This window comes from Caenorhabditis elegans, chromosome IV (assembly GCF_000002985.6).
Source record: "Caenorhabditis elegans chromosome IV".
Classification (NCBI taxonomy): Eukaryota; Metazoa; Nematoda; class Chromadorea; order Rhabditida; family Rhabditidae; genus Caenorhabditis; species Caenorhabditis elegans.
In genome coordinates this window covers 11,885,453-11,911,224 of record NC_003282.8, presented here as the reverse complement: position 1 = coordinate 11,911,224, position 25,772 = coordinate 11,885,453, and the positions used below count along the sequence as shown (strand labels likewise).

General features: G+C 33.3%; 2 protein-coding genes and 3 non-coding genes across 8 annotated transcripts; 2 read left to right on the top strand and 3 right to left on the bottom strand.

Annotated features, from left to right (window-relative positions):
- Nucleotides 1–8,248: 8,248 nt before the first annotated feature.
- Nucleotides 8,249–11,635, bottom strand: nhr-43 (Nuclear hormone receptor family member nhr-43). 2 transcript variants are annotated; one of them, NM_001307047.3, is made up of 8 exons: nucleotides 11,438–11,635; nucleotides 10,773–10,902; nucleotides 10,231–10,324; nucleotides 10,091–10,159; nucleotides 9,460–9,709; nucleotides 9,004–9,408; nucleotides 8,688–8,955; nucleotides 8,249–8,637 (listed from the first exon to the last, which is right to left on the bottom strand). In NM_001307047.3, exons 1-8 carry the CDS (start codon nucleotides 11,494–11,496, stop codon nucleotides 8,566–8,568), a joined length of 1,347 nt encoding a protein of 448 aa, NP_001293976.1. In that variant the 5' UTR covers nucleotides 11,497–11,635; the 3' UTR covers nucleotides 8,249–8,565. The 2 variants fall into 2 exon arrangements, with proteins under 2 accessions (NP_001293976.1, NP_502254.1); NM_069853.6 differs by having other exon boundaries at nucleotides 8,315–8,637; nucleotides 10,091–10,162; nucleotides 11,438–11,565.
- C29E6.9 lies at nucleotides 9,852–9,982 on the top strand. Its single transcript, NR_056730.1, has one exon. It is a non-coding gene; the product is annotated as an Unclassified non-coding RNA C29E6.9 (non-coding RNA).
- A 148-nt stretch (nucleotides 11,636–11,783) lies between the features above and the next one.
- Nucleotides 11,784–11,921, bottom strand: C29E6.10. The gene has a single exon (NR_056729.1). It is a non-coding gene; the product is annotated as an Unclassified non-coding RNA C29E6.10 (non-coding RNA).
- C29E6.12 lies at nucleotides 11,799–11,936 on the top strand. The gene has a single exon (NR_056728.1). It is a non-coding gene; the product is annotated as an Unclassified non-coding RNA C29E6.12 (non-coding RNA).
- Nucleotides 11,937–20,142: 8,206 nt separating this feature from the next.
- On the bottom strand, nucleotides 20,143–25,612 carry let-653 (the record flags this gene model as incomplete). 3 transcript variants are annotated; one of them, NM_001026165.7, is made up of 10 exons in its annotated part: nucleotides 20,144–20,442; nucleotides 20,491–20,674; nucleotides 20,772–21,141; nucleotides 21,372–21,668; nucleotides 22,052–22,528; nucleotides 22,641–22,801; nucleotides 24,250–24,455; nucleotides 24,501–24,779; nucleotides 25,202–25,495; nucleotides 25,547–25,610. In NM_001026165.7, 10 exons carry the CDS (start codon nucleotides 25,605–25,607, stop codon nucleotides 20,333–20,335), a joined length of 2,439 nt encoding a protein of 812 aa, NP_001021336.2. The 3 variants fall into 3 exon arrangements, with proteins under 3 accessions (NP_001021337.1, NP_001021336.2, NP_001255594.1); NM_001268665.4 differs by having other exon boundaries at nucleotides 20,333–20,442; nucleotides 22,409–22,528; nucleotides 25,547–25,607; NM_001026166.5 differs by lacking the exon at nucleotides 22,052–22,528 and having other exon boundaries at nucleotides 20,143–20,442; nucleotides 25,547–25,612.
- Nucleotides 25,613–25,772: the final 160 nt, after the last annotated feature.

Here is a 25,772-nt window from a genome sequence, read left to right as displayed (position 1 = left end):
GTACATACATTCCAAAACTTTGCTCATTTCTTCATTGAACTGGAAAAAAATTAATGAAAACCACAGCTTTGACAACTCGTTAGTGCAAAAATTGGTAGGCAATAGGTTTGCAGGAAGCCTACCTATATTGGAAACTCTGTAAAAAGATTTAACAAAGTTAATTGTACATGTTCACATGATAGTTTAATTTTTTGAAATATTCGGAAGATAATTTTTAACTCTAAAAAACTATAGAGATCGAAAAAAAACGACACTCGCTCGAACGTCAAAAAATGTTGTAAATATTATTTGTACACTCTCTGTCTGAATGCCTTTGTTTTTCAGCAAAACTACTCAAATAATTCACAAAAACAGCAGGAAGCCACACCGGCTCGCAGAACTACACCTCGTGGTTTTATTTTGACCATTGAGTCAAGGAAATTGGAAAAATAATAAATACACACACAAATACACCTGCTGAAAATGCGAATATTCTCACGAGTACACTAATTCACTGGGGGACAAAAAATCAGGGTAGAAAATGCACGAGTAAACTTGTCTAGATGTTTGCAAATAAGAAATGAATCAATGCGGAAAGATGATAGGAGCCGAAATATTCCTCCCTATCATAAAAATGATGTTATTCGATTTTTCGAACTTTTTATTCATTCAGCACAAAAGCCTGACTGAAAATGTGACTTTGAATATCATTTGCAATGTTTCGAGAAAGTGCAACTTGATTTTCCCCTGGTTAAAAAAAAATTCTTCTCAATTTTCCAGTTTTTCTTTATTCAGAGTGTATATATGTAAATGTTTGTAAAACTAAAAAATATTTTATATATAGTGTTTGAAATAATATAAAACTTTCCACAAAACTTCAAAAATAACTGTAGAACTCTGAGAAAGACATTTTTGTTTTACAAAAAACACATGTGAAGTTTTCTTTTGGCGTCACATTTAAAATCAATATTTCAGTCAGAGTTTCAATTATCATTTTATGGTGATCTAGATCTTTCTTTTTGAAAGAGATGCTCTTGATATACTCCAAAAAGTTTCAAACCCAAAATCATAGCTTTTTTATGTTTGATATATGTATTCTTCAGTGTTTTGTACACTTTCCTCCTGGCAATGTAATGACTCCAAAGTTCAAACATCCAATCTACCGAATACATTTTCGGATTTTCTAAAGAACCTCGAAAATGTCCTATATTTCGGCAAAACTCACGGGTCTCGCTTTTTCATTTCTGAAGATTATTATCGGTTTCCAGCGAGACATGTTGATATTTTCGGAAGGCCTCGAATTGTCCCGAAACATATTTTGGAGATATTAGAGATTGTTAAAAAATGAGAGGAAATTCAAATTTTCTGAGAAAAAACTTTTTGGCGGGAAATTTTAATTTTCAGCGAAAATTTCTTGGCGGAAAATTCAAATTATCTGAGAAAAAAAACTTCCTAGAAAGATCTGGAAGTCCAAAAAATATAAATTTTGTAGCAAAATAGCAAAATTTTGAAAATAGTTCCAAAAAACGTTGCTCATTTTATGGCATCTTTTCTCCTGAAAAATAACGAATCTTTAGATTTTTTCAATCGCAAACTATATTAATTTTTTGAAGTTAGAAATTCAGCTGAAACAGTTTATTTTTAAAAGTGAAGTAACGCCATTGAAATAAACTTTATAGTGCTAAAATGGCAAAATATCTTTATTAATAAATGTTTTTTTTTCAATTTGGAATTGTTGACAAATTAATTAAAAATATTCCGTTTTCTTTTCATCTATCATAAATTGCATGTCGACCACATTTTGTGTATGTTCTATATATATACCAATTAAGCCTTGATTGATTGTATTCGAGCAATATAGCTAAATTTCTTGAAAATTCAAATTTTTTCAAAATCTAAATGTTCTAAGAGAGCGTTCTTGATATTTGAAGATTCCAATATAAGTGTGTTTAGATATATTCCATGCTGGCGTTAATACTACTTTAAACTTCTAAGGTTAGTAGAAAACCTATTAGGAGATTTTGCAAAATGAACATACAAATTTTAATTTTATCCTCGTTGAAACCAATAGGATAACCAATGAATTACAAAAAAAACTGGGCAGAGTAATATTGTTTCATACTATTTCTGTTTCAGTATCAAAATATAATAAAGCATGTTCATTTGTTATTCTTTCACGGCCCGGAATTCATTATTTCTGTCTTCTAGAATCAAAGTCCAGTTTTAAAACTCCAATTTTCCTTCAGAATCTTTCAAAAATAATCTAAAATGTCCCACATTTCGACAAAAGAAGCGGGGTGTTTTGCACTTTAAGATCTTTATCGCTTCTCTGCGAGGCGGATTGCAACTTTCCCAAACTTTCAAAGGTGACACTGCGAAGGTAAGAAATATCCACTGCCAGGTAAACATTCGGACAATAAATAAATAAAAAAACTCATGCCACTAGAAATGATTATTTCAGAAATAACAATCAATATAAGCTTGTCAGGAAAAATTGAAATTCTATTGATTTTTTAAAAAGGATTCTGAAAAGAGCATTTGCAAATTTTAAAAACTATGTGTTTCCTTTGGGTAAAATTAATCTTAATTCAATTTTCCTAATACTTTCCTTTTCTAAGTCAGAAATTGAAAATTAATATTACGATTACTTGAAAAAGGTTAACATTTAAATGAAACGAAATTCAACAATTGTTTCCTACATTCTCTTGTACCGGAAAAGAAAATCAAACAAAGCATATTAAAACTCAAAAGAGAATCGAACAGCTTCACTACAAAATATGACTCTCACATTCTCATTTGTTCGAAAACACATTGCGGACTATTTTATAGGTACAGATAGGTATAGAACTTTAACAATTTAGTACAAATACTTTAACCGCTTTTCTGCAATTTTGAAGTGATTCATTTTCTTACCACAAAATATGAAAACTTCAGTTGTTATCAAAATATTTAATTTTTGATTTTCGTAAATGTTCAGAAAACGGAAAGACGATTTCGAAATTTCTTTTCCATGAAAATTATCTACATAATTATGACTCATATTACAAACGAAAATCCATTAATGCTGTTTTAATTAGCTAATAACTGTCACTTTTTGACTGTTAAAAAATATCGGAAATTTATTGGAAACTTTGAACAAACCATTTGGCAATTTCTGCGTCATGGAAGTTTTTCTTATTTTCATACATTTTTCTGAAAATTCAAATATGTATACGGATCATGCATTTTTTTGTATATAATTTTAAACAACGAAACTTATCATAAAAATAGTACACTTCGAAAAAATATATCAAAAAATACAATAATTTCTTAAACCCGAAGACTAGAAAAAAAACCTTGTTTCAGTGCTGGAATTTTTAAAAGGAAATATTAGTTTTTTAAGTAGTGGTAGGATTTACGGGGAAAAAACTCACTCAATCTACAAATTTTCCATCGCGTTGCTAGCGTAGTACCATAATTTCGTTTCTTCCTGTCGATAAGTGGTAGAAAATGTTTTGTGATAAGGATTTCTTGATTGTAGTTTGATTCTATTTTGTTGGTCTTTGATTAGTTTTATATATGTTTTCATTGTATTTTGAACTCATTTAGGTAGGCTCTGAGTACATCCTCACACTGTCTTTTCTCTACTAGACCGGTTCGCTGCGCAGCTAATTTTTTTAATCGTCTTGACAACGTGCTCATCGTTTTTATGCAACAACAAATCAAATGGATGACAAAATTTAAGAAAACGGCAATCAAATATAATTACCAACACAGTATGTCTTTTTATATGGTTTTTGCTGAAAAATTGCTATAAATTTGTGCTCTGAAATCCTAATTTGTGGTATGGTTACGGTTAAAGTCATCAAAAGATATACTGTAGAGATGACCCTTTTCTTGAAGGTTGTATAACCCACAACAAGGAAATTCTTTGATCGTATCTTTGAACTTTGGGAACTTTGGGCACCTCGCGCATTGTTTTTCGGGAAAAGGAGAGAAATAAAATGTTCAGAATAGAAATTGGTAGAAGTATCAGTAGCACTTGAAAGTGATTAATTTTAATTTGACAAAAATAATTTGCTTTGGATTTTTTTTCTTTACATTCCCTTGGCACATTGGAAAAAAATTCAGAACCATGTTGAGAAATCGTATTTTCTGAAAATTATCTAACAGCACTTTCCAATAAACTGAAGTTCACTTTTGAAAAGAAGAAGCTTGTAATTTTCAACAAAGGGCAGTTTCACTCCATCCCGCTTTACGATAGCAATCTTCAAAAATAAATTTCAAATTCCGTTGCTTCACTGTTGCAATAGCCTATTGCCAAGAGGTAGGGGGCAATCCCGACTTTTGCAAAGAAGATCCGGAACCGTACTTCAAAAATCGGAATTTCAAAAGAAGGTGGACTTTGGAGTCAAAATTTTTACAAAGACACTATCCAAAAATGGAGCTTGTACAAAAACTGTATTCTTATTGTTTTTTTTTAAAGATATATTATTGTATAACTGTACAATTTTTTTCTGAGACAACTTCTGTTGTAACAGACCCACCGACTTTTTTCGTTTGAAACATGAACAAAAATATAAATTTAAAAAAAATCAGTGAGTTCAAACTGGTTCTCCTTAAAACGGTTGACCGAAATTGACTTTGGAGTAAGTGATGATGGCATCGTCCAGAAATTCGGCCGCTAACTGCCAAACTAGGTGGTGAAAAATCAAGTACTAATTCGTTTTGAAAATGCAATTAGATTCAAGCTAATAGTACGAGTAGAATTATAAATATGTTGTTGGAAAAGCTTGATAAATGCTGAGCATTAGTTAATTTATTGGTTGGCCTAGAAATTTGCAATAAAAAACTCAATGGGTTCTAAGCAATTATATCAACTTAAAAAAAACTATAGCAAAAAATTTCCGAAGCCGGTTTAAAATTTTTAAAAATGACTGGGAAGCTGTTAGTTGTAATAATTGTGGGACACTAATGTTGGGGAGATATTTTTGCGGCTTTGCAAGCACGCACTTATCTCGTTTGTCTGTACAAAAGTATTTATTGGTAGAATTAATTTCAAATATTGTTATAATGTTTCGTTAATTGGTATATTTGTGACTTTATTCTAACACTAGACAAACCAAAATTAATTTGAATTCACGCCACTACTTCTCAGAAGAGTGAGTTACATACTTAAATTAGTTGATTTTTCGGAATTTCAGATAATTCTCTTAATAAAAAAAACTAATAATTTCAAAAACCCAAAGTATGCAGATCTATCAAGAAATACTTTTTAAAAAAGTATGCTGGCGCAAACAGGTACAATAATACAGATGACATCTACCACGATTTTTTTCGTTGACTACAACCTTTACATGAAGGCCACTACGAAAGATTAAATGAACGATTTTGAGCGTAAAGTAGTTCTTTGTTGATTGTTTGTTAGAAAGGTTTTTGATAGTAACGTACTTATTAATCTCGAAAGATTCTGTTTAGTATAACTATTTTTCTTCTTTAATTTTTCAAAAACAAAAAATGACAAGGTGCGCATTTTGCAATCAGTATTTCAGATGTTAATTTCCCAATTTCATTTCTACTTTTCTAAATTTCTCGTAGACAATTCGCCAAGATAATTGACCAGATAACGGAATTCCATGAAAAGAAGGATTGTCGAGCTGAAGTATGAAGCTGAAGAAGGGAGATTAGGATCTTCAAGAAAACGAAGTGTATTTGTTTGGGAACTACAAAAATCGCTTCAGAACGATGTCTGAGAAAAAAGAAACCGGATTTTGGGTGCATTTCTTGCTACATGGATTCAGGAAAATGTCAAGATTGTAGTTTAAATTGGAGAAATTTTAAATTATGTAAAATGTGGAGTGTTTTCTACGTGGAAATTGGATGAAGTCGATGATACAGTTTGAGATCAGAGGTTAAAATAAATGCAAACGCATTGTTTTAGAATTTATTTTTCATAAAAGCCCGATGTGTTTCAGTTCGAAAAGCCGATCTAATTTTTTATCAGTTTCTTAAAAACCTTCATTAAGATCCAACGTCCCTTTCCCCCAATCTCAAAAATTATTGGGGAACTTTAAGAATAGATATTCATCTTTCTCGACAAACAACCGTCAGCAGGGCTACTTTATATTACAATCTAGGACACGGATATTGTTTTCCGCAAAAAGATGTAGAAGATATGAATATGAAGGCCTATGATTTTTGAGCTTCTAAACAAGAAGACAGTTTGCATATTAGTCATTAAAAACTTACAGACCTCTTGTAAAACATTCTAAAAACATTCTGAGAAATACGAAAACTTTTCAAGAATTTTGGTTAACGAGTTTTTATTAGATAGCGCGCAATCGGAAAAATTCATTACAAAATTTTAAAAAAGCCTTGAAATGTTTCCAAAATTGTATTTAACTGCCACGCAAAATGCTAGTTGCCGTCCCATTGCTTAACTTCTGATAAAAATTATCAACTGAAAATATAATTTTAAAATATTTTTCTTATGTTTTGTAAATTTTTTTTGTTGATTTTTTTTGGAAATCAACCGATATATGGCTTTTCAAGTTGAGCAATTGGGTGCAGCGCTAATAGAAACACGACTGTACTTGAAACTTTACTATCCTGTGTACAAGTCGTTATCGATCACTGCATACTTGCTTTCAATACTAGAAATAATTTTAAAATCTGGAAATTTAAAAAAAATCAGAAACTTTCATATGCTCTGCCAAAGTATCAGTTTGCCATTTCATAGTCAGTTTCAAAACTAGAAACTACCTGGATAAAAACTCAAACTCAAATTGACTAGAAAAATGTATGCATCAACTTTCCGAAAATAACAAGTTTTTTTCAACAATGTGAGTCGCTCATTTCTGTGGAATTTACAACGAAACAAAGTTTTCATCTTAAAACTCCCTATCGAAATGTTTCATAACAGCAAATTGTCTATTTTCTAATACGAAAAGCTTTCATTCAGCTACTCCATGTTACGATCCAGAACAGGACTTCAGCTATTCCCTTGAAGATTTTTGATAGAGATAAAACATCTTTCGGAGAGAGCTTTGTAGATAATTAAAGCTGGTTGATGTTAGTAAATGTCACACTAACAAAAACATTTTGAAAGTTATAGAAAACTAATAGAACATTATTGAACTTTATTAGTAACAGTATTTGTTTAAACTATTAATGTTTCTCTCGGCAAAGTAACACTGCTCTAATATTTATTTTCGTCCATTATTCCACTAATAAATGTCCTATGAGATTCCCTAAAAAGTCTTGAACACATTTGCATAAATAAGGCAAATCACCATCAAGCTTGAAGAAGCGATATTGATCTTGGACAACAAAACCCTCGCATCCCGCTCCTCCATGTAACGATCCGGGACACGGTAGGCGCATATTTGTCAGAAAAAAGATCTGAAAAGGAGATATGGTGCGCATGAAAAGTTCGTAACGGCCTTGACACGTGTGTTTGAACTGGAGAGTTTTCTGAAGTACAATTTATTTCAATGGGTCTCACCACGAATACTGCTGTTTTGGTACATTTTTCATAATATAATATCATTCTTCATATAATAATATCATAGTTTGGTGTAGGGAGAGCAGCCAAAACTTCAGAGCGAAGACAAGATATTTCAAATTTTAGCAAATTCTGGATTTTTCTTAATTTTCTTTTAAACTCGATTTCAAATCGTGATAGCTTTTTGTATTGCTTTGTATAGATTTTTTCTCGCCTACATAGATTTATTTTTGATATTCACAGTTTGAACCAATTTCGCTCAGAATACAAAAACGCTTTAAGAAACGGGAAGAAGAAGCTAATCGCAATATGAAACGCGTTCATTCAGCTACTCCATGTTACGATCCTGGACAACTTAGAAATTCGTTTTGGAGAGATTGAGCGGAGATATAAATTTGGAGATATTTTGCAGAGTGGTGCAATACAATAAGGATAGATCTACAAGCAACTGTGAGCCGCGACGAAAGTTTGTTGTAATGATAACTACAGTAGGGCATACATCACTATTTTATAATAGGCCGCCTGAGTTGTTTCCGCGCCTGCCTATCACATTGAAAGCAGGTAGGCCTACGTAAAAATATAGTATTTTATATTGAATGATAAGAGCGACAGTTTGCTATTGATGTTGATCCAAAGTTCACAGGTCATACAAGAATCAAAAATGTATTTCCAATTAATCAAATGAATCATAACAGGTGATTATTTCTTATCAATGTTCACAAAATTTTTTTCTTGTTTTGTTAAAAAGGCTTGTGATGCAAAAATGTACCGATCATCCACGTCATTCGGCAATGTTTCATCATTGTGTTCTACATTAAAAACCAGCCACTGATCTGCAGGATTAAACAACATCAAATTTCGTTGTTTATTATGAGGTAAGGAAATATAGTGAACAATACGGTACAATATTAAAGATCAGCTATGGCAATCAGAACGCGATCACAATTTTTTGATAGAGATAGTCATTTGGAAGGATGAAAATGTTCAAAAGCTTCGAGTTTAAACTGATAGTGAAAGCAAATTTGAGAATTTGAAAACTGAAGAAAGTATTTACAGGATATTAAAAGGGGATTCGGGAGGATAGAAACCTTAGGGAAACAAAATTAGATTGAGTACAAGTAGGCGTTGAGATCGGAAAATAGGATATTCTTGATGGTGGAGGACATATCGGCATTCTGAAAATTGTGAGCTTTAAAATCAAATATTCGAATTTAAATTTAATTACCTGAACTTCTGTATGAAGACACATCATTTCTCCCATTCTACTTGAATACTTGTCGATTTTCAAGCCATCACAATACAAATAATGTAGATCATCGAAAAGAGCATCACGAACTTGCTCGGCGCGATCTTCGGAAACACAGCCGCGATGATTGCGAGGAGCCCAGATGTTGAGAGCCAAAAGGGTAATGAATTCGAATTCTTTGATGATCAATTTGTGCATTGGCTCGAGAACCAAGTTTCTTGCTTTAGTTAGAAGATTCTCCAAACGACTGGAAAATGTTTAATTGGGAATATGAAACAAATTCAAAGAAACTTACGCTTCAACTGCTTGAATATCAGATTCATTCAATCCAGTGGTATTTCCAAGCCAGTATCTAACATTTTTCGAGTCGATGTAAGTAGTTTGAGTGCACATCATCAAAGTCTCGTATTCAGGTTGAACTGGCATATTACGGTAGGTCCAGTAGCAGGACTCGATTTCCCAGAGAACTGGATAAAACATAGCACAAATTCTCTTTTGCTCCTGGACATCACACTCGGCATATTCGTCGAAAGTGTTTTTGAGGAAAATATGGAGAAGCCCGAATTGTTTTTGGTAGATTTCTGAGATGATTTCACGAGTTGCTGGAACAATTGGAATGCCAGTTGATCCGAATACTTTGGAATCTTGTTGCATGTGCTTGAGAGAAAGCTCGACGTCTAGGCGGGATTTGGTGAATTCACTGAAAAAACGAAAATTATAAATTTGAATTGTGGAATTCCAATAAACTCACTTATAGTTGATAAGTACTTTGTTAATGAGAGATGCCCTTGTTGTGTAGATATTTGGATTTCCAATTGTTGGAATTGGGCGGTGCACAGAAAATGATATTTGTTGTTGGAATTGTTCAATTGGATGGGATACATCCATATCTTCACATGATTTACCCTCTGAGCCAGTATCCGATTCTTCATCTTCCTTTTTAACTGATTCGTCTCTTGATGTTGTCTTGACATGGTCGGGTGATCGTCGGCCAACTACTGCTGAAATATTTACAATTTCACATGTTATTCTCATGACCTCTATTACTATTACAACAACTTCCTCCCCCTTCGCTGGGTGGAAACTGTGACCAACAATCATATTTTGTCTGTTTCACTGATGCAACGATGAACATATTCGTTCTTCGGAAAGACCAGAATGATTGCGGGTAGCAGCATCACACATCCACTGATATTCTCTTTATGTGTCTATCTCTCGCGCTTGTTTTAATGAACTCATTCCGTGCTGGATTGTTTCTAGCGCGCAGCGAATCATGAATGTTAAAACCGATTTCCAGTTTGGATTGAATTGGCGTGATGTTAGATGCTGATTTGGAGACAATGCATATTTCAATTTAATCAACAATTTTTATATTTACTCACCATCAACATTAAGACCAACAAGAAGACACCTCATCCATCGGCACTTTTGGCATGTGGTTTTTCGAGACACTGCTAGAAAAATAATGGTTTGTCACTGATCTATATTTGCCAAGGAAAGGGGTTACTCTAGAAATACTCACTGTTAAGTTCACATTTGTTGGTTCCACGTCTACAGACGAATGTCTTCTTGACAGCTACACTTCGTCGGAAGAATGCGGCACATGCTCGGCAAATCTGAAAATCAATAGATGTTCATCTTGTCAAGCGAGAAGCAGGGAAAAGCTTCACAACGAAATATCTTTGGATAGGCTTGGAAAACCGGTATTCAGAGAAATCGGCTTGAAATCTCGAGCGAGAAATGAATTTGAACTGGATTGATCGAACTTTAAAATTAAGTTATTTTTAGGATTCACTTGATAAGGATATAGATAAGAAAAACGGCCATGACTATTTCTGGCAACCCCTCACATTTCCAAATTATCTTAAAATCTGTCTATAACTGTTTTATCTAAAGTTGATGACCTAGAAAACTTTGTGGCTATCACAAACAATCTAGGCATTACCCAATAACAAGTCTTTTTCGGAAAAGATGAATATCTGATGATCAGCACCAAATTTTCTCGACCCTCCGCTTAGGTTTTTCCTCTCTAACCTATTCTCCTCGTGTTCCTCACTAACTTACATCAATTCCGAAGTGCTGCGAACCGTCGTATCGTCTCTCGCAAACTCGGCAATGAATGTTCGATGGGTCGGCAACGGTCGGACTAGACGATGATGATGGAAGCGACAAAGGAGACGTCGCCGGGTGTCCGCTTAAAGATTTCAGATTACAACATTAATTGATTTTATGAAAAAAAAAAGGTCTTGGTCATTGTGGTGGATATCGCCTAGCCAGGAAGTTACACTTCAAATCAGTGGTGCGCGACAAATGCCGTTTGCCATTTCTTATCGTTTTTTTATAGAAATATACAGAATTATTTGTATTCTATGAAAACAACTTTACATTCAAGTAAAAGTTTCAAGAAGCTGTTTAAAAACTGCCTCAAATATCAATATGCTGATCGGCACATATCTTACGACTCTGAAGAAGTTTTCGAGCAACTTTTCAAAACTTTTTATTGAATTTTAAGTTATTTTCAAAAAGTACAGATATTTCTGTATTTTTAATATAAATTTCCAACAAAAACCGTTGCCACAACTATGAGAAAACGGGGATTTTGTAAATGTGCCGCACGTCACTGCTTCAAATGAATAAATGCAAAATGGTACTTGAAGCAATTTAAAAAATTTGATGAATTTTTATATTTGAAAATTTATTTGATATTTCATATTTTCAGGAGAACTTACATCATGACTGTCTGGAGTGGAACAGTTGGATCAAAGTGAAGAAATGGGCCGCTAATCATTACACAGGAAACAGGCGGGTGCACCGATTCAGAAGGAATGAAGAGGAGATATTGAGGAGAAGGAGTACTGTAATCTTTGGCTTGTAAGGAACAATGACGTCATCGATGGGTTTCGAGAACGCCGATCTCTGTATGATTCGGCGAGGAAGTGAGGAGAAATGAAGAGAGAGAGAGAGAGAGAGAGAGAGAGAGATGATACAGTGGAAACTATCTCATATCAGCACTTATCACCACAACTTGTGTGGTTTCGATGATCGGAAAAAGAAGAAAGGAGAAAAATAAATTTTATATCAAATTATGCAAGTTTGTACAAGCCTTGTGTGCCACCAACGTTGCAACTGACACTGGAGGCGGAATAAAAGGAGGCGGAGCGCGCGGTGGGTGGGATTATATCGGATGGAGAGGGCGGGAGACGGGGACAGAAGACGTCACAAGCATGGGAATCAAATATTTGTAGTGAGAAGTCAACACAATTTGAGATGCGGATCAAAATCTCTGCGCGCCTCGGCGCATCGAACAGTCGATTGCAGAAAAAAGAACGAAGTCTCTGGCCTTGCCACGTCATGTGATAGTAGTAGGAAAATAATAAGACTACGTACAGTTGCAATTTGACAGGCTGGAAGAATCAGTGTAATCATTAAGATGGATCTGGTGGTTAAAATAAATTACAAATAGAAAATAAAATCCCAAATGTTCTACTTTGAGTCTTTGACAACATATGTATACCTCGGTTTTCTTTGATTTTATCAAAATTTTGTCAACTGACAAATACGTGCAAAATATTTCTTGGGAAATTTATGAAAGTAAAAGTAGATTCTCAATGTTCTAGCACACTATACATACCACTTTTTGTGGACCCGATGAACAAAACTTGCAAATCGCCCAATTCCAATTGTCAATGAATATGTAGCCTCCTCAAACTGGGAGGTCTATGACTTATCATCAAAAAATTCCCGTTTTCACTTTCATATATAGGATCTCTGATAAAATTTCGTGATAAGAAAATAAATAAAAACTATCGTACTGATTGATGACCACGGACTACCTATTTTAATTGTTTCAGACTATATATACTTTACTATTCTACAATTAGTAATATTCAGTGAAAGACTATTTTTTAAATTGATTATAACTGTAAGACTATTGCTTTTTTACAAGTAAATTTGAATTTTTAAGTAGAAATAATATCAAAACTGCACATCTTGCTCACAAGTACTTTACTTTGAGAGCATATATTTCAGTTAATTTCAAAGATACCAGAAATTAGTTAACTACAAACGTATCGAAAAATAAATGAAAAATATTTTGCTAGTTGACAACTTTTTGATAAAACAAACTACAATTGAGATATACGCTGACGAAGCTAGGCAGTTTTGTGACAGGCTAAAAGGGGGCAAAATGTACTGAATAATGCAAACAATGTTGTAAAATGCGAAAGTTTGGTTATGAATTTTTTAAATGTTCGAATTTTTCCGGTGGGCGTGCAATTGCCGAATCCCAAAATGCCGAAAATGCCGGAATTATCGAAAATCGATCTCCCGTTAAATTGTAGACTTTGATTTTTTTGAAGGGAGTCAGAGTGTTTTGGGAAAAAACTAGGTTTATTAAAAATGCGTCGTTTTAGAATTATATTATAGATGAAAAAATAAACAAAAAAAATCAAAAAAATTCCTGGCACATTTTGAACTTCTCTACAGTTTGCACTATAAAACAGTTTAACCCCGTCAATTGTATCGGGCACAAATCAGAACAATTCAATGATAGTGAACAACGAGAGACAATGCATCATTTAATGATTTGTTTCATAGAACATTTCATTCCAGTTTTCGCTCATGTTACCCACTTTTTATCATGTGGTAGTCTCATGAACAAGGGTAGACATGGGTTACGGTGTGAGGAACTACAGTATTGGATAATGATGTCAGTATGTTAAAGGAGGAAAACAAAAACAAAAGTAGTTTTCTTTACTTAAAAATTATGATTCATTCTTAGAAGCATAACCAGTAGCGAGGAGAGGCTTTGCAGAACAAGAAAACTCTTTTTTTTCCTGTTGAAAAACAAACACGGATTACGGTAGATTTAATGAGTCTGTTGCTATCAAAGACGTGGATGATTTATCAATCATCAGAAACAAAACGAAGTTGTTTTATATAGATGAATGAGAAATAACGTTGTTTCGGTGAACTATAGAGAATACACCGAGAGACGTAGCAATCTATTGGAAGACCAGAATGATAGTTAAATATGCACGTGAAAACAACAAACTAGACACCGATAACCTAAAGAGGTGGCGTACTCGACAAAATGATATCAGACCAGTGAAACATTTTTTGATTGGGTTTGCATGTTTTCAGTTTTCTAAAGCTGAAATCAATTATGAAAAAAAAAGCTGAAATCAAAATAAAGCTGAAATCATATTATTCGCTAGCAAACCGGATGCCTGTGTTGCTTAGGTATTACATTTTATTAAATCCAAAAATGCATCTTCTATCTTAACTTATCTTTTAACTTGAGTTATTTATCGACTTTCATAGTAGATATTGACTGGGCATGCCATCAGGCACACATGTCTACCTTATGCCTGCCTAACTAAAATTCTGGCTTTAGACGTACTCAGGTTGGTTTTTCTTGACTTGAGAGATTTACAAAATATTGAAGCCAGAGCTTTTAGTTGGATTTCAGTTGGTACATAAATGATTTGAGTTTTAAGACTGCCTAAAAACTAACTACGCCTGCATGCCTACCTGCCTACGTGCCCATTTTCCTTTATTTCATTTTGCAATTTACACAAGTGTGATGTTTGCGCAATTTAGATCAACGCAATTCAAATTTTAGATCGATACCTTTATACAGAAGTTGGCAAACTAAATAGGAACCTAAAAGTTTGTAGAGTCAGATAATCGATATGCTAAAAATCAATAAATGAAACTTTGAAAAACTCGCAAAATTAAAAAAAAGTTTCTCTAGCGGAACGAACAAACCTTCAAATAACCTTTGGCTTCAATTAAATTTCTGGAAATTTATCTATTTTGCAAAATATTTCAAAGATGCCTATCAAGATTTTCAGAATTCGAAACTATGTCAACCATCCATTTTGAATGTTTCAATTTCTGGATTAGCTGCGAATGCATTTCTCTATCCATCCGGAGATCTCCCTGGCTGGGGTGGGCGGGACGGGTTTTTCATACTGTAGAATGCGCTTTTCCGCAAGAGATTTTTGATCTTCACAGGTACAGAAGCCTTTTTGCAGTGTTAAGTTTCTATAATTTGGTATATAATTTGGAACCGAGTGAATTCTCTACCAACTAAATTCAAAATTGAGTGTTTAAATTTGAAATTGAATATCAAAAATGCTTGGGTATTCAAAAGTTGAAGTGCATAATGGTAAATAATTTATTTAATTTTTCGTGAAACCGATAATTTTTTTTTCAAAAAAAATTTCAATTGGTTATTTTTGACCATGCTTAAATTTCCACACTAACGAAAATTTAGTTTACCACCCGACTCAGACTTCATCCAAAAAGTTTCAAAAAAGTGATCCCAAAATCATAATTTTTGTGTCAAGTACGCCTGAGAGCATTCCCATTCAATAAACTTCCTCGAGAGATCAGGAATGACAAATATTTTTGCAAAAATAAAGAATGAAACATTGGTTATTCGAACTTCCGGGTACCGCTCCATAATGACTACGGTAGCTTCATTTATTTGTCATTTCATTTGATCAGTCGTTTTTGCAAACAAACTAAATGAATGATCACTATCAATGATTTTTTAGAAATATGGGGACAGCTTGATGATAAAATAAATATATATTATACAGTTTCCAACTTGTGAATACTCAAATGTTTCAATTACGAATCCTGTGCTTTTGTGATCTTTAGGATGCTAAATTCTGTATAATTCAGTTTCCACATCTAACGAAAAATGTAGCGACAATTATCGCTGAAATCGTGGTGAGACCAACTTTGAAAAATAGCTAGTACCTTCAAAGGGACGTTTCACTCTTTCACAAAACTACTATATTTCTTCTATTTCTTTTAAAATGAATTAATGTGATCTAGTCAGTGTGTTTAATATATCCACAATCACAAGCCAGAACTAATCAATACAAACATCAGCTTCAAAACCTCGTTTCTCACTCCGCGATATTTGGAACATTCCTCAAGATATTTTTTATTTAATTTTTCAGTGCGGAAACAAAATTCGGAGGCTGCATTTTCTGAGCGCATCACGAACCGAAACAAAACTAGAAACTTTTCTGAGAATATTGTGCAGTCATTTGAAAACTAATTAGTAATTTGCATTACGTGTAATGCCGAAAAGTATTTCTGGATACAACGAAGCCTAAAAATATTAAAAAGAAAAACTGCGAAAGGTCGAGTGACGAAAATCACATGAAATATGAGAAAGTGCAAATAATTTCTTTTTTTTTGAACTTGTTTTGTCCAGTTGAAAAACAGTATGACGACAATTTGTTCTGGAAACAACAAAATAAAAAGAGCAGAACAATCTAGTCGCCGGTAAACAAATAGTCAAAACACAGCTGTTAACAAGAACAATTACGTTTTAGAACATATTATGTGTTCTGATAGTGTAGAACACTGGAAGAAAATAATGAATGTATAGGACAACAATTTGTGAACTACATACATATATTCCTACTTGTCTTGCACTTCTTAAACTTTGGAAGTTTGTATCTTGCTTGTTTCTTCAATTATTCAGAATTGTTAAACTATAGAAGTTTAGAACATTTTTTTCGCCAGTTGAATATTTATTTTTTAAAACCCAACAAAAAAGTAAGATGTAACAGGAAAAAATACGGTAACCAAGTATGCTATTCCATAAATGTTTGATGAAAGCAGCGGTTATGGAACTTGTTGTTGAAAAAATGTTTTTAAATTGCCAGCTTCATTTCTGAGAATTTTTATGAACACGACTAATGAAAAAGCTCAGTTATGCTCAAGAAGCGTACCAAAAAGTAAAAAGCTTAAAAATGTTAAATGTTATAAGAAATTGATTAATTAATAGAAATGGTGACTATGATAGTAAAGTATAAAAATAATATGAAGTTCTGGATTAAAATTTACTTACTTTAGAGGGAAGACGGTAGAAGGCATTACAAAGATGCGAAAATGTGATAAGTTACACAGGAAAAAAAATGGATGAAGGACAACGAAAGGGTACCCTCTGGTGAACTGAAGTGATCAAGCACATTTGGATAAGCTCACGACACATCAGTGAAAACATTCGAATTTGGTCGAATGACCACTCACATATTAGCCAGATAAAGATTAAAAACCAAAATTTTTCGAAAATCAGTGAGAGAATTGATCAGTGAAACGAAAAAATAGTGTGCAACACTTGGATGGGCAAGACTGATTTTGTTGAAAGTAGCGTGTTTTTTTTGTTAATGAGAATCTCTTGACTTTTACACATTTTCAAATTTTCAAACGAACTTTTGATCTGAGGATTAAGATGTGCCATATATTTCAGATGAAAGCGATCAAGTCTTTCAGGGACTTGACAAAAAAACCAAAAATGTTCAGAATTTGCATAAAATGATTTCGAAGGCATTTTGAAGTCCGATGGATTACATCATTTTGAATTTCAGAACTAAAATAAACGTTCAAAACTAAAACGTTTAGGAAAAAAATCTGCCTACTTGCTTACAAGGCGGCCTACACCTGCCTTAAGCCTTCACGCAAACCTGCTGCCAAAATACACATGATTAGTTTTAGCACCCAGCTGAATTTTCAAAAAATGATTGAAATGAACAAATACCACCAAACTTTAGCCTCTACACAAAAATCTGCAAAATAAGCTGTAAGTAGGTAGTATAAAAAACAGACGGCGAACTTTCATATTTCTCGGAAAATCCCACGTGCAAAATGCAGACTCCACTCTGTTTCCAGCTGTGCTTGGTGTGTTGTCTGGTGTGAAAATATATGATGATAAGAACTCAGAGCATGTTTTGCACCCGGCTATCTTTGTATTTTATAATTTTGAATACGCACTGCAGTACAGAATAAGTTTAGTAGAAAATGACTGTTGTTTGATTATTAAAATTGAGATTAAATAAATCCTTTTTTTCTGAAAACAACATCAAAATTAGAAGTACATGACTCTAAAACCACCAACGCCCCAGAGTCTAATCCTTACACTTTTAGAATCATCTTAAAGTTTGTGTTTCATTGGAAATCGCCGTCATCCAAACAATATTATGCACTAAGGATTAGTCAGACCAGATGATTTTTTTTCCGTTTTTTGAAGATTAATAATCCAAAGATGATCTCGAATGAGCTTTTAGTTTTTCATGATGTTATTCAAAAGACAGATCACTTATTAAGTCTAAAACAAACTATAAAAGGAATAAAAACTAAATTTTTTAAAACTGACAAATGGTTCTTATAAGGAGTGCAGGGCAAGCTTTTAGGCACCCATACCTACCTATAGTCAATTATAAAATACAGGGAATACAGTAAATAAAGAATATCAGTTTTATCAGCGGGGAGAATTTTAAATGCGTATTTTTTATGCACTGTGCAGGCAATTCCTTTCGCGAAAGTCAAGCTGACTATAGGTAGGTATGGGTTCCCACAAATATCATAGCAACTGTCAAAAAATTATTGAAAAATCTTTGTAGCACCTTCAGAACAAGCCCCGGATTGCCCAGAATCTCGACTGGTCGGAAATCTACATTCATTACTAATAGAGTGTATACGGTATTTTTTGCGATCAATTCGCTTTAATCCAGCAAAACACAGTACAGTATGTTTTTTGTATTGAAGTTGGGTCCAGTTCTGTGACATTTTTATTTTCTCGGTCATGTTATCCAGTTATAAATTTATCTTTTAAAAACAATCAAGACAAGCAAGGGATTCATATTTGTTACATTAGACGAGACTATAGTTCCACGGATTCCAGTTATTTTATACAGCTGCCAGATTTCTAAAGATCATGCACTTGTCTGCTTGTCTGCAAGTTATCAGATATTCTTGGAATGTAATATGAAGTGGAATTACGTGAGGCTCAAAGTTTAGACAAAGTTTTCTTTGAAAATTATATTATTTTTCCAATCATTGAAACAACTTCTAAAGATTATAAATGGAAATTGGTACCTAGAGGTATAATATATTTATAATCGAATAATTGTTTAACTCCTGGCACAACAAATGTTCTCTGACTTGCAAAATATTTCTGTTCGATCACTTTTTTCGTCAAAACACCCACATAAAAACTATTAAAATGAGGAAATGCACTTGGAAAGTACCTGAGGACTGAATTTCCAATGGACTTCGAAACCACAATCAAAATACAATTAGATGTGCAAAATTTATAAGACTTTGTTTCATTAGGTTGAGAAATAAATTATGAAGTTTTGAAGCCAACTTTTTTTAAAAATGTTTATCCAATTTTATTTGATAATTTAAAAATACCGTGAGGTATATACAAATTTTTTAAATTTTTAAATTTTTCAATAACACCTATATTCAGACTATGGATTACCTAATGCTAAAAAGTATCGTGTTTTTTTATTGTTTGTTTCAATTTTTCCAATTGGCTTTTGTTTGTGAATGCCATTAAGCCATTTTAAAGTGAAAATGTAGTGTTTAACAAAAGGTTTAGCTCGATCCCTTTATAGCAAATTCATTCATAACTGAAAATGGCAAAAACATTGACTTTTTTCAATAAGTTTATTTTTCGTCGGTTTGAAAATTGCCACGCAATTGAACAGAATACGATTGAACAGAATTAAACAGAATACACTTTGTCATCTAGCTTGACACGAAAACCAAAAACTTGGTTTTTGAAAACTTTGATTTTTGAAGTTACAGTACACTGAAAAACTATAAAACTGAAACACAAATATCGATCGTGTGGGGAATGAAGATTTTTACAGAAATTTGAAACTTTTTTATTGATTTGAGGTAGCCTACTTTTGTCGTCTTCCGAAGAAAAATCACCCGTGGTGGGCTACCAATTTTTGCAAGAGACTGAATTGTAGCTGGCATTGCTCGTAAAATATTCTTTGATCTGTGCTTTTGAGACAAGACTATAGTTTATAAGGAAAAGCTTCTAGACTTCGCTTGCAAGTTCTACAAACCTCAATGACGCAATTGCGGTATTATATTTAGGTATTTAGTTCATTATATTTTCAGTATATTTTTAGTATTAACTGTCTGGTAGCTGCTTTGATGATGGTAAACGACGTCGAACAAGTCAACACGACATTTGATTCAGCATCGAGATATCGAACATGTAGGAATTTAATAGGGAACGAATCGAAATGTTTGAGGATAAAACTCCTCGACCTAATTTATTTCGGAAGATTGAGAATTTTTATTAATGAAAAACCAACATCTGGATTGACATAAACGGCTTTTAGTTCCTTTTCGCATTTTTCGGGGAGAATGAGATGAATATCTGATATATGATGAACATGATAAGAATATGAATTTTAGATTTTATTAGGTTACTTAATTCTAGAGATTTCATGAATTGGTATGTCTTCAAAACTCAAAAACTCGCCATTATCTTAATTTGTATTCCATGTACCATTTATTAATTTTATGAAGTTTTTTATGTTCACATCTATGATATGTTTATACAACTTCCCCAGTATTTCAACGACTTGCAAAAATAATATCAAGCGATGAAATATTTTATTATCAATCAAAATGGTGAATTCATCAAAAAATTTAACTTAAATCATAAGAAGAATAACTCCAAGAGTTTTCCATGTGAGACCCGCTCGTGTGGCGTTTGGATAATTGAATGAAAGAAGAATAAAAACAAAGTTATAAAGCTGACATGAAGACATTTTTTGTGTGTATTTTCAGATGTTTCCAGTTCGAACGTAATATCTCAATTGATCTTCAGAGTTGACAACAATCAATCGACGCCGAACAAGATAATCTCCGCCGAGTGCGATTCTTTGTTGTTCTTCTGAAACTTATTAAATATGGATTGGAAATAAACTAAATTTGAACCAACCAACAACGCTTGTGAAATTTTTAGATTTCGACGGATTTCTTGCAAACGCGGACGGTGAAATTCCGAACTGAGAAGCAAGTTCTGGGTTTGCTTCCAATGCTTTTTTGATGTCTTCAAGTGATAATTCTCGCCTGTATCGATGCATGTAGCTACTGTCACAGCCTTCCACGTCGTCGCATGTGTTCTGAAATTTGTTTGAACTTTTAAAAATTCAGATCACTTGCGACCATCTGTTTGACAAAGATTATTATTTTCTAGACACTAATCAAGCTTCAACTCACCTTCGGACACGGAGCAAATGGACATATTCTCACGAGACAGGAGTACTGTACTTGTCCAGTTGTTTGATATCTGAATGCCTCAACGGAAACTTTTGCTCCAAACTCAGAATGTGTTGGTGGGCAGACGAGACCAACACCGTCAGCAGGACATCCATCTCTTATGATGAACAGTGGCTCGTGCTCCCATTCATATTTTGGATCAATTGGCTCAACTTGGCAACCACGAACGTCTACGTACTCCGGTGGAATTGGATAGTGTGGACGGAATGATAGACTGATTTTTGTTCCAACAACGACGGCTTCAACTGGTTGTCCGTTGTGGAAAATATCGAAAATCACTGGAACTTTTGGTTTTCCGGCAAGTGTTGAGCTGAAATTATACTTTTTTAAAATTGAGATTTTGCAGAAAATTTGATAACTTTTAAAAAATAGTTTTTTATTAAAAAAAGCCGCTCGTGAGAAACTGGAAAATTGGAAGTTTGAAAGTTTTAGAGAACAAAAATGTTGAGCTTGCCGTTTTTGAAACAAATAAAAAAATGAATTTTCATAACTTTTCCTTGTTGTAATATACTTTGGTTTGACAAAACTTAAAATACTTACCCATCATGAGCCACCGATGCAACGGAAGATGCGGGAGCTCCTACATGAGTGGTCGTTGTTTGTGGTGACGTGGGCGTACTTGTAGTAGTTTTAGTTGTTGTAGATGCCGTTGTGGATGGTAATGTTGTTGTTGACGTAACGGTTGTAGGTTTTTGTGTGGTTACTGTGGTTGTTGATGAAGAAGTTGTAGCTGTCTCTGTAGTGGTTGGCTTTGGAGTTGTTGTAGTGGTAGCAGTTGTTTTGGATGGTGTGGTTGGTACGGTAGTTGAAGTTTGTACGGTAGTAGTTGGCACATCACTGAAACAACAAAAAACGTTTAATATTGGAATTTAATATGAAAAAATCATGAATAATTCAATTTTTAAAAATGCGGTTTTTCAATTGTGACTAATTTCCCTGTTTGAATTTCCTTCAAAATCAGAATTGCAAGACCAATCAGCAATTTTCTACGCTCACTTCTAAACCAATCAAACGGAGTTGTGGAACTTGAAGAAAATTCAAATAGCGAGATTAGTCGCAATTGAAAAATTGCGTTTACAAAGTTGAATTTTTCAGTCTTACTTTTTTGATTATTAATTAAAAACTGAAAAAAAACAACATCACAAATTTTTTTCACGAAAACCAAAAAAATAATTACCAAACAAATGGTTAGATATGAAACAAATAAAATAAAAACTTGCATTTTCTGTGTACTTGGATGTTTTGTAGTAAAGAGCCGAGCTCTGGCAAAACTTGAATCTTTTCCTACGATTATTGCAACTTTTGAAGTTGCCGACATGATAGTGGATCTGCGAGGGTTAGCTGGTTTCCTGGTTGTAGTACTTGGTGGAATTGTGGTTGAAGTAGTAGTAGAAGTTGTTGTACTTGGGGAAGTAGTTGGCTTAGGGGAAGTTTTTGTAGTAGTAGTAATAACAACAGGGGATTTGGTGGTAGTGGTGGTAGGTTTTTGGGATGGTTTTGGGGTTGTGGTTGTTGTGGTCGTCAACTTTTTAGTAGAAGTTGTAGTTGATGGTTTCTTGGTTGTAGTCGTAACTTGCCTTATTACTTCTGTTGTGGTAGTCAATGGAAGTGGGAATGTGTTTTGAAGGGCTTCATCATCTCCAGTTTTCGAGAGTAACTCAAACAATGCATGCGCTGATGCTTCCATTGCCTTGTTTCTAAACATATTTAACTAATCATTCAAACAATCATTCAAACTAATTCTGTATTAGGAGTGAAAAAATTTAAATGAAATAAAACAACTAATAAATAAATTCTAGCAAGTTTTACCTGTTATCCAAATGAGCCGAGGATTTTGTGTTAGCGGGATCCTTTGCTTTTACACCACTAATTGGACATTTTGCCTGGTATGTCAAATCTTCAGGAGTAATGAAATAAAGTGGCTCTATTCCATCAGTAGATAAGACAACTTCAAGTACCATTTCGTTTCCCTGGAAATTTGTATTTTGAAAAATATCATGAGAATATATTAGGGCGGCAAATAAGTTTTGACGTATTTCGTCAATTTACGGTTTTCCTTAAATTTTATATGGGTGACTTATAATATGCAGTAAGTATATACAAGCTTATTAGTTTTAGCTATTTCAGCCAGCTTCTCGGTACTTTGATCTGAAAAAATTCAAAATTTTTTCGAAATTTTTTTTTTGCGATTTTTTGAGTTAGGCGTTACAGTTTTGATGTTAATATCTAAATCAATTAAGTTTTGTTTGTAGATTACAAAAATTGAATCCTGACTCGATTGGACCACACCCAAAACTTTTATAGCCAATCAAAGTCAAAAAGTGAGGTGTACTAAAAATTTGTAATTTTTCAGATTCAATCTTTTCTTAACATTTCAAACTAAAAAATGGATACGTTCATCCAAGTAATTCATTTTATAACAAGTCTGGTCAGTTCCAGGCTCCGTTGGGGATTTATGAGTTCCAACTTTTACAAGATCTGGGATGTTCAAAAGTCCGTTATGCTATTTTCCAAATTATTTTTTTACAAAAAAGCATCAAATATCATAAATTGAAGCCTGTTTCTTTCACGTGAGCACTAATTTTTGCTTTTTTTGTACAAACTAACTTCCTAAAACTTTAAGTTTTTTGATCAAAAGTTCAAATCTTTTTTCTTGGTAGACAACTTGGAACCATATGAAAAACAAAGATAATACAGTAGAAACAAACATAATTTTATAATATTTGATGCTTTCTTGTAAAAATATAATTTGGAAAATAGCATAACGGTCTTTTGAACATCCCAGATCTTGTAAAAGTTGAAACTCATAAATTCGAAAAGGAGGTTTGAACAGACCAAATTGGTTATAAAATGTTTTACTTGGATAAACGTATCCACTTTTTAGTTTGAAATTTCAAGAAAAGATACAAATTTTTAGTACACTTCACTTTTTGACTTTGATTGGCTATAAAAGTTTTGGGTGTGGTCCAATCAAGTCGGGATTCAATTTTTGTAATCTACAAACAAAACTTAATTGATTTAAATACTAATATCAAAACTCTGACGCCTAACCCAAAAAATCGCAAAAAAAAATTTCAAAAAAATTTTGAATTTTTTCAGATCAAAGTACCAAGAAGCTGGCTAAAATAGCTGAAACTGATATGCTTATATATACTCACTGCCTACTATAAGTCACCCATATAAAATTTGAGGAAAACCGTAAATTGACGAAATACGTCCAAACTTATTAGCCGCCCTAATGACTTGATGCAAAAATAATGATAGTTTGACACAAAAACATAACCTACGATATTGGCACAAACAAAATTGGTTTTTTTTTCAGACCAAGAAATCTTTTTCAAAAATGTTTGATCATAGTTGTAATTTTTTTAAACCATTTTTTGGCAAATTATGTGTTTTGGACACTTTCTGATCTTACCTTGTACTTAATAGAATCCGAACAGTTCTTGCTGACAGTCTGATATGGGAAAAAGTGATCGAATTCAGTGGCTTCTTTTGGTTCAGTCCGACAAGTGAAGAAGTCATAAAGTCCATAAATGGCTCCAGTATAAGGAAGACGAGACTTGACGCTGACTGAGATTCCATTATCACGACATTCATGTTTGAATGTGAATGATTCGGATACTGAAAATACTTCAAATGAATACTTTTCTTTTCCAATTCACTTACAATTGTAACAGTTATTCTCGTAATAATCAATTCGATAGTTGGGGTTATTGTTCAATCGAATGGCTTCCGGTCGTGAAATTTGTGAATCCTTAGACATATGACATCCTCCGTCTGTTCTATTGAAGGAGATTGAACGGCATTCAAATGATTTTTCATCCAAACAATCCGAAAGACACTCTTCTAAATTTGCTTTTGTTGTCCATTTTATAACTGACTTTTGATCCATATAACGATCCGAAAGATATGTGAATGCGTATTCTCCAGAACATTTTCGAGTGGCTGAAAAAAAACAGTTTGACTTTTTTAATATAAAAAAAAACATTCCAGAAATCAGGATTTTGAAGTACAAAATAATAAAAAATTAAAAAATGGCTTCAAATGGATTTCACATTTTTTCCTGAAAATACCTACGCCTGCATTCAGCCTAATTGTTTGTAAAAATGATAACTAAATATACAATATACATAGCTCTGAAACCAGAATTGAGGAATATTTTATTAATTTATGAGACTTTCTTCTACTTTAGAAAGCTCCCACATAGGCGCAAAATACTGGACAGGAAACATGTCTGCCTACCAAGAAAACACTAATTTTGTAAAATTACAAATTTTTATTTTTAAATGACATTTAAGAGCTTCAACTGTATTTAATTTTGAAATTTGAAATAACTTAATCTCATTCCTTATTGAACAAAAACTCACAAGGAAGGCAATATTTCCAGTAGAATGTGAATCGATCATCCGCCTCAACATAACCGTCAACATTTTGTAGTTGATGCGGCTGGAAAACGGCGCAAAGATGTGAAAAGCCATCTGGAGATGCTTGATGATTCACTGCAGCACACTCTAATTGTTTTCCTGGACTGACTGGATCTTCTCCAAGTGAACATGCGGATTGACACCCTTTTAATGAAAGTCTCGCTTCAGCAACTGCCTTGAAGTTGAGACGAACTCGAGGCCATCGAACATAAAATGAGTTACATTTTGGAACGAATGCTGGAAAAAAACCAAAAAATTCTAATTGAAAGTTCAACTTTCAAGAATCACCTTCTGACGATGTAGAGTAGAATGCTATTAGCAATAGTAGAGAAATTAGTGGATGTCGCATTTACTGAAGAGAGCAGATTAGGAAAATAAATGGAAAGAAAATGAAGAATTGAGATTGGTGGATACGGAACAAAATAAGGGAAGATTATGAACAGACGAGACTGTTTTCGGGTCATTTGAATTGAAATGGGGAGAACGAGGTATAAGCGGAAGAGAAAGCTCCTCC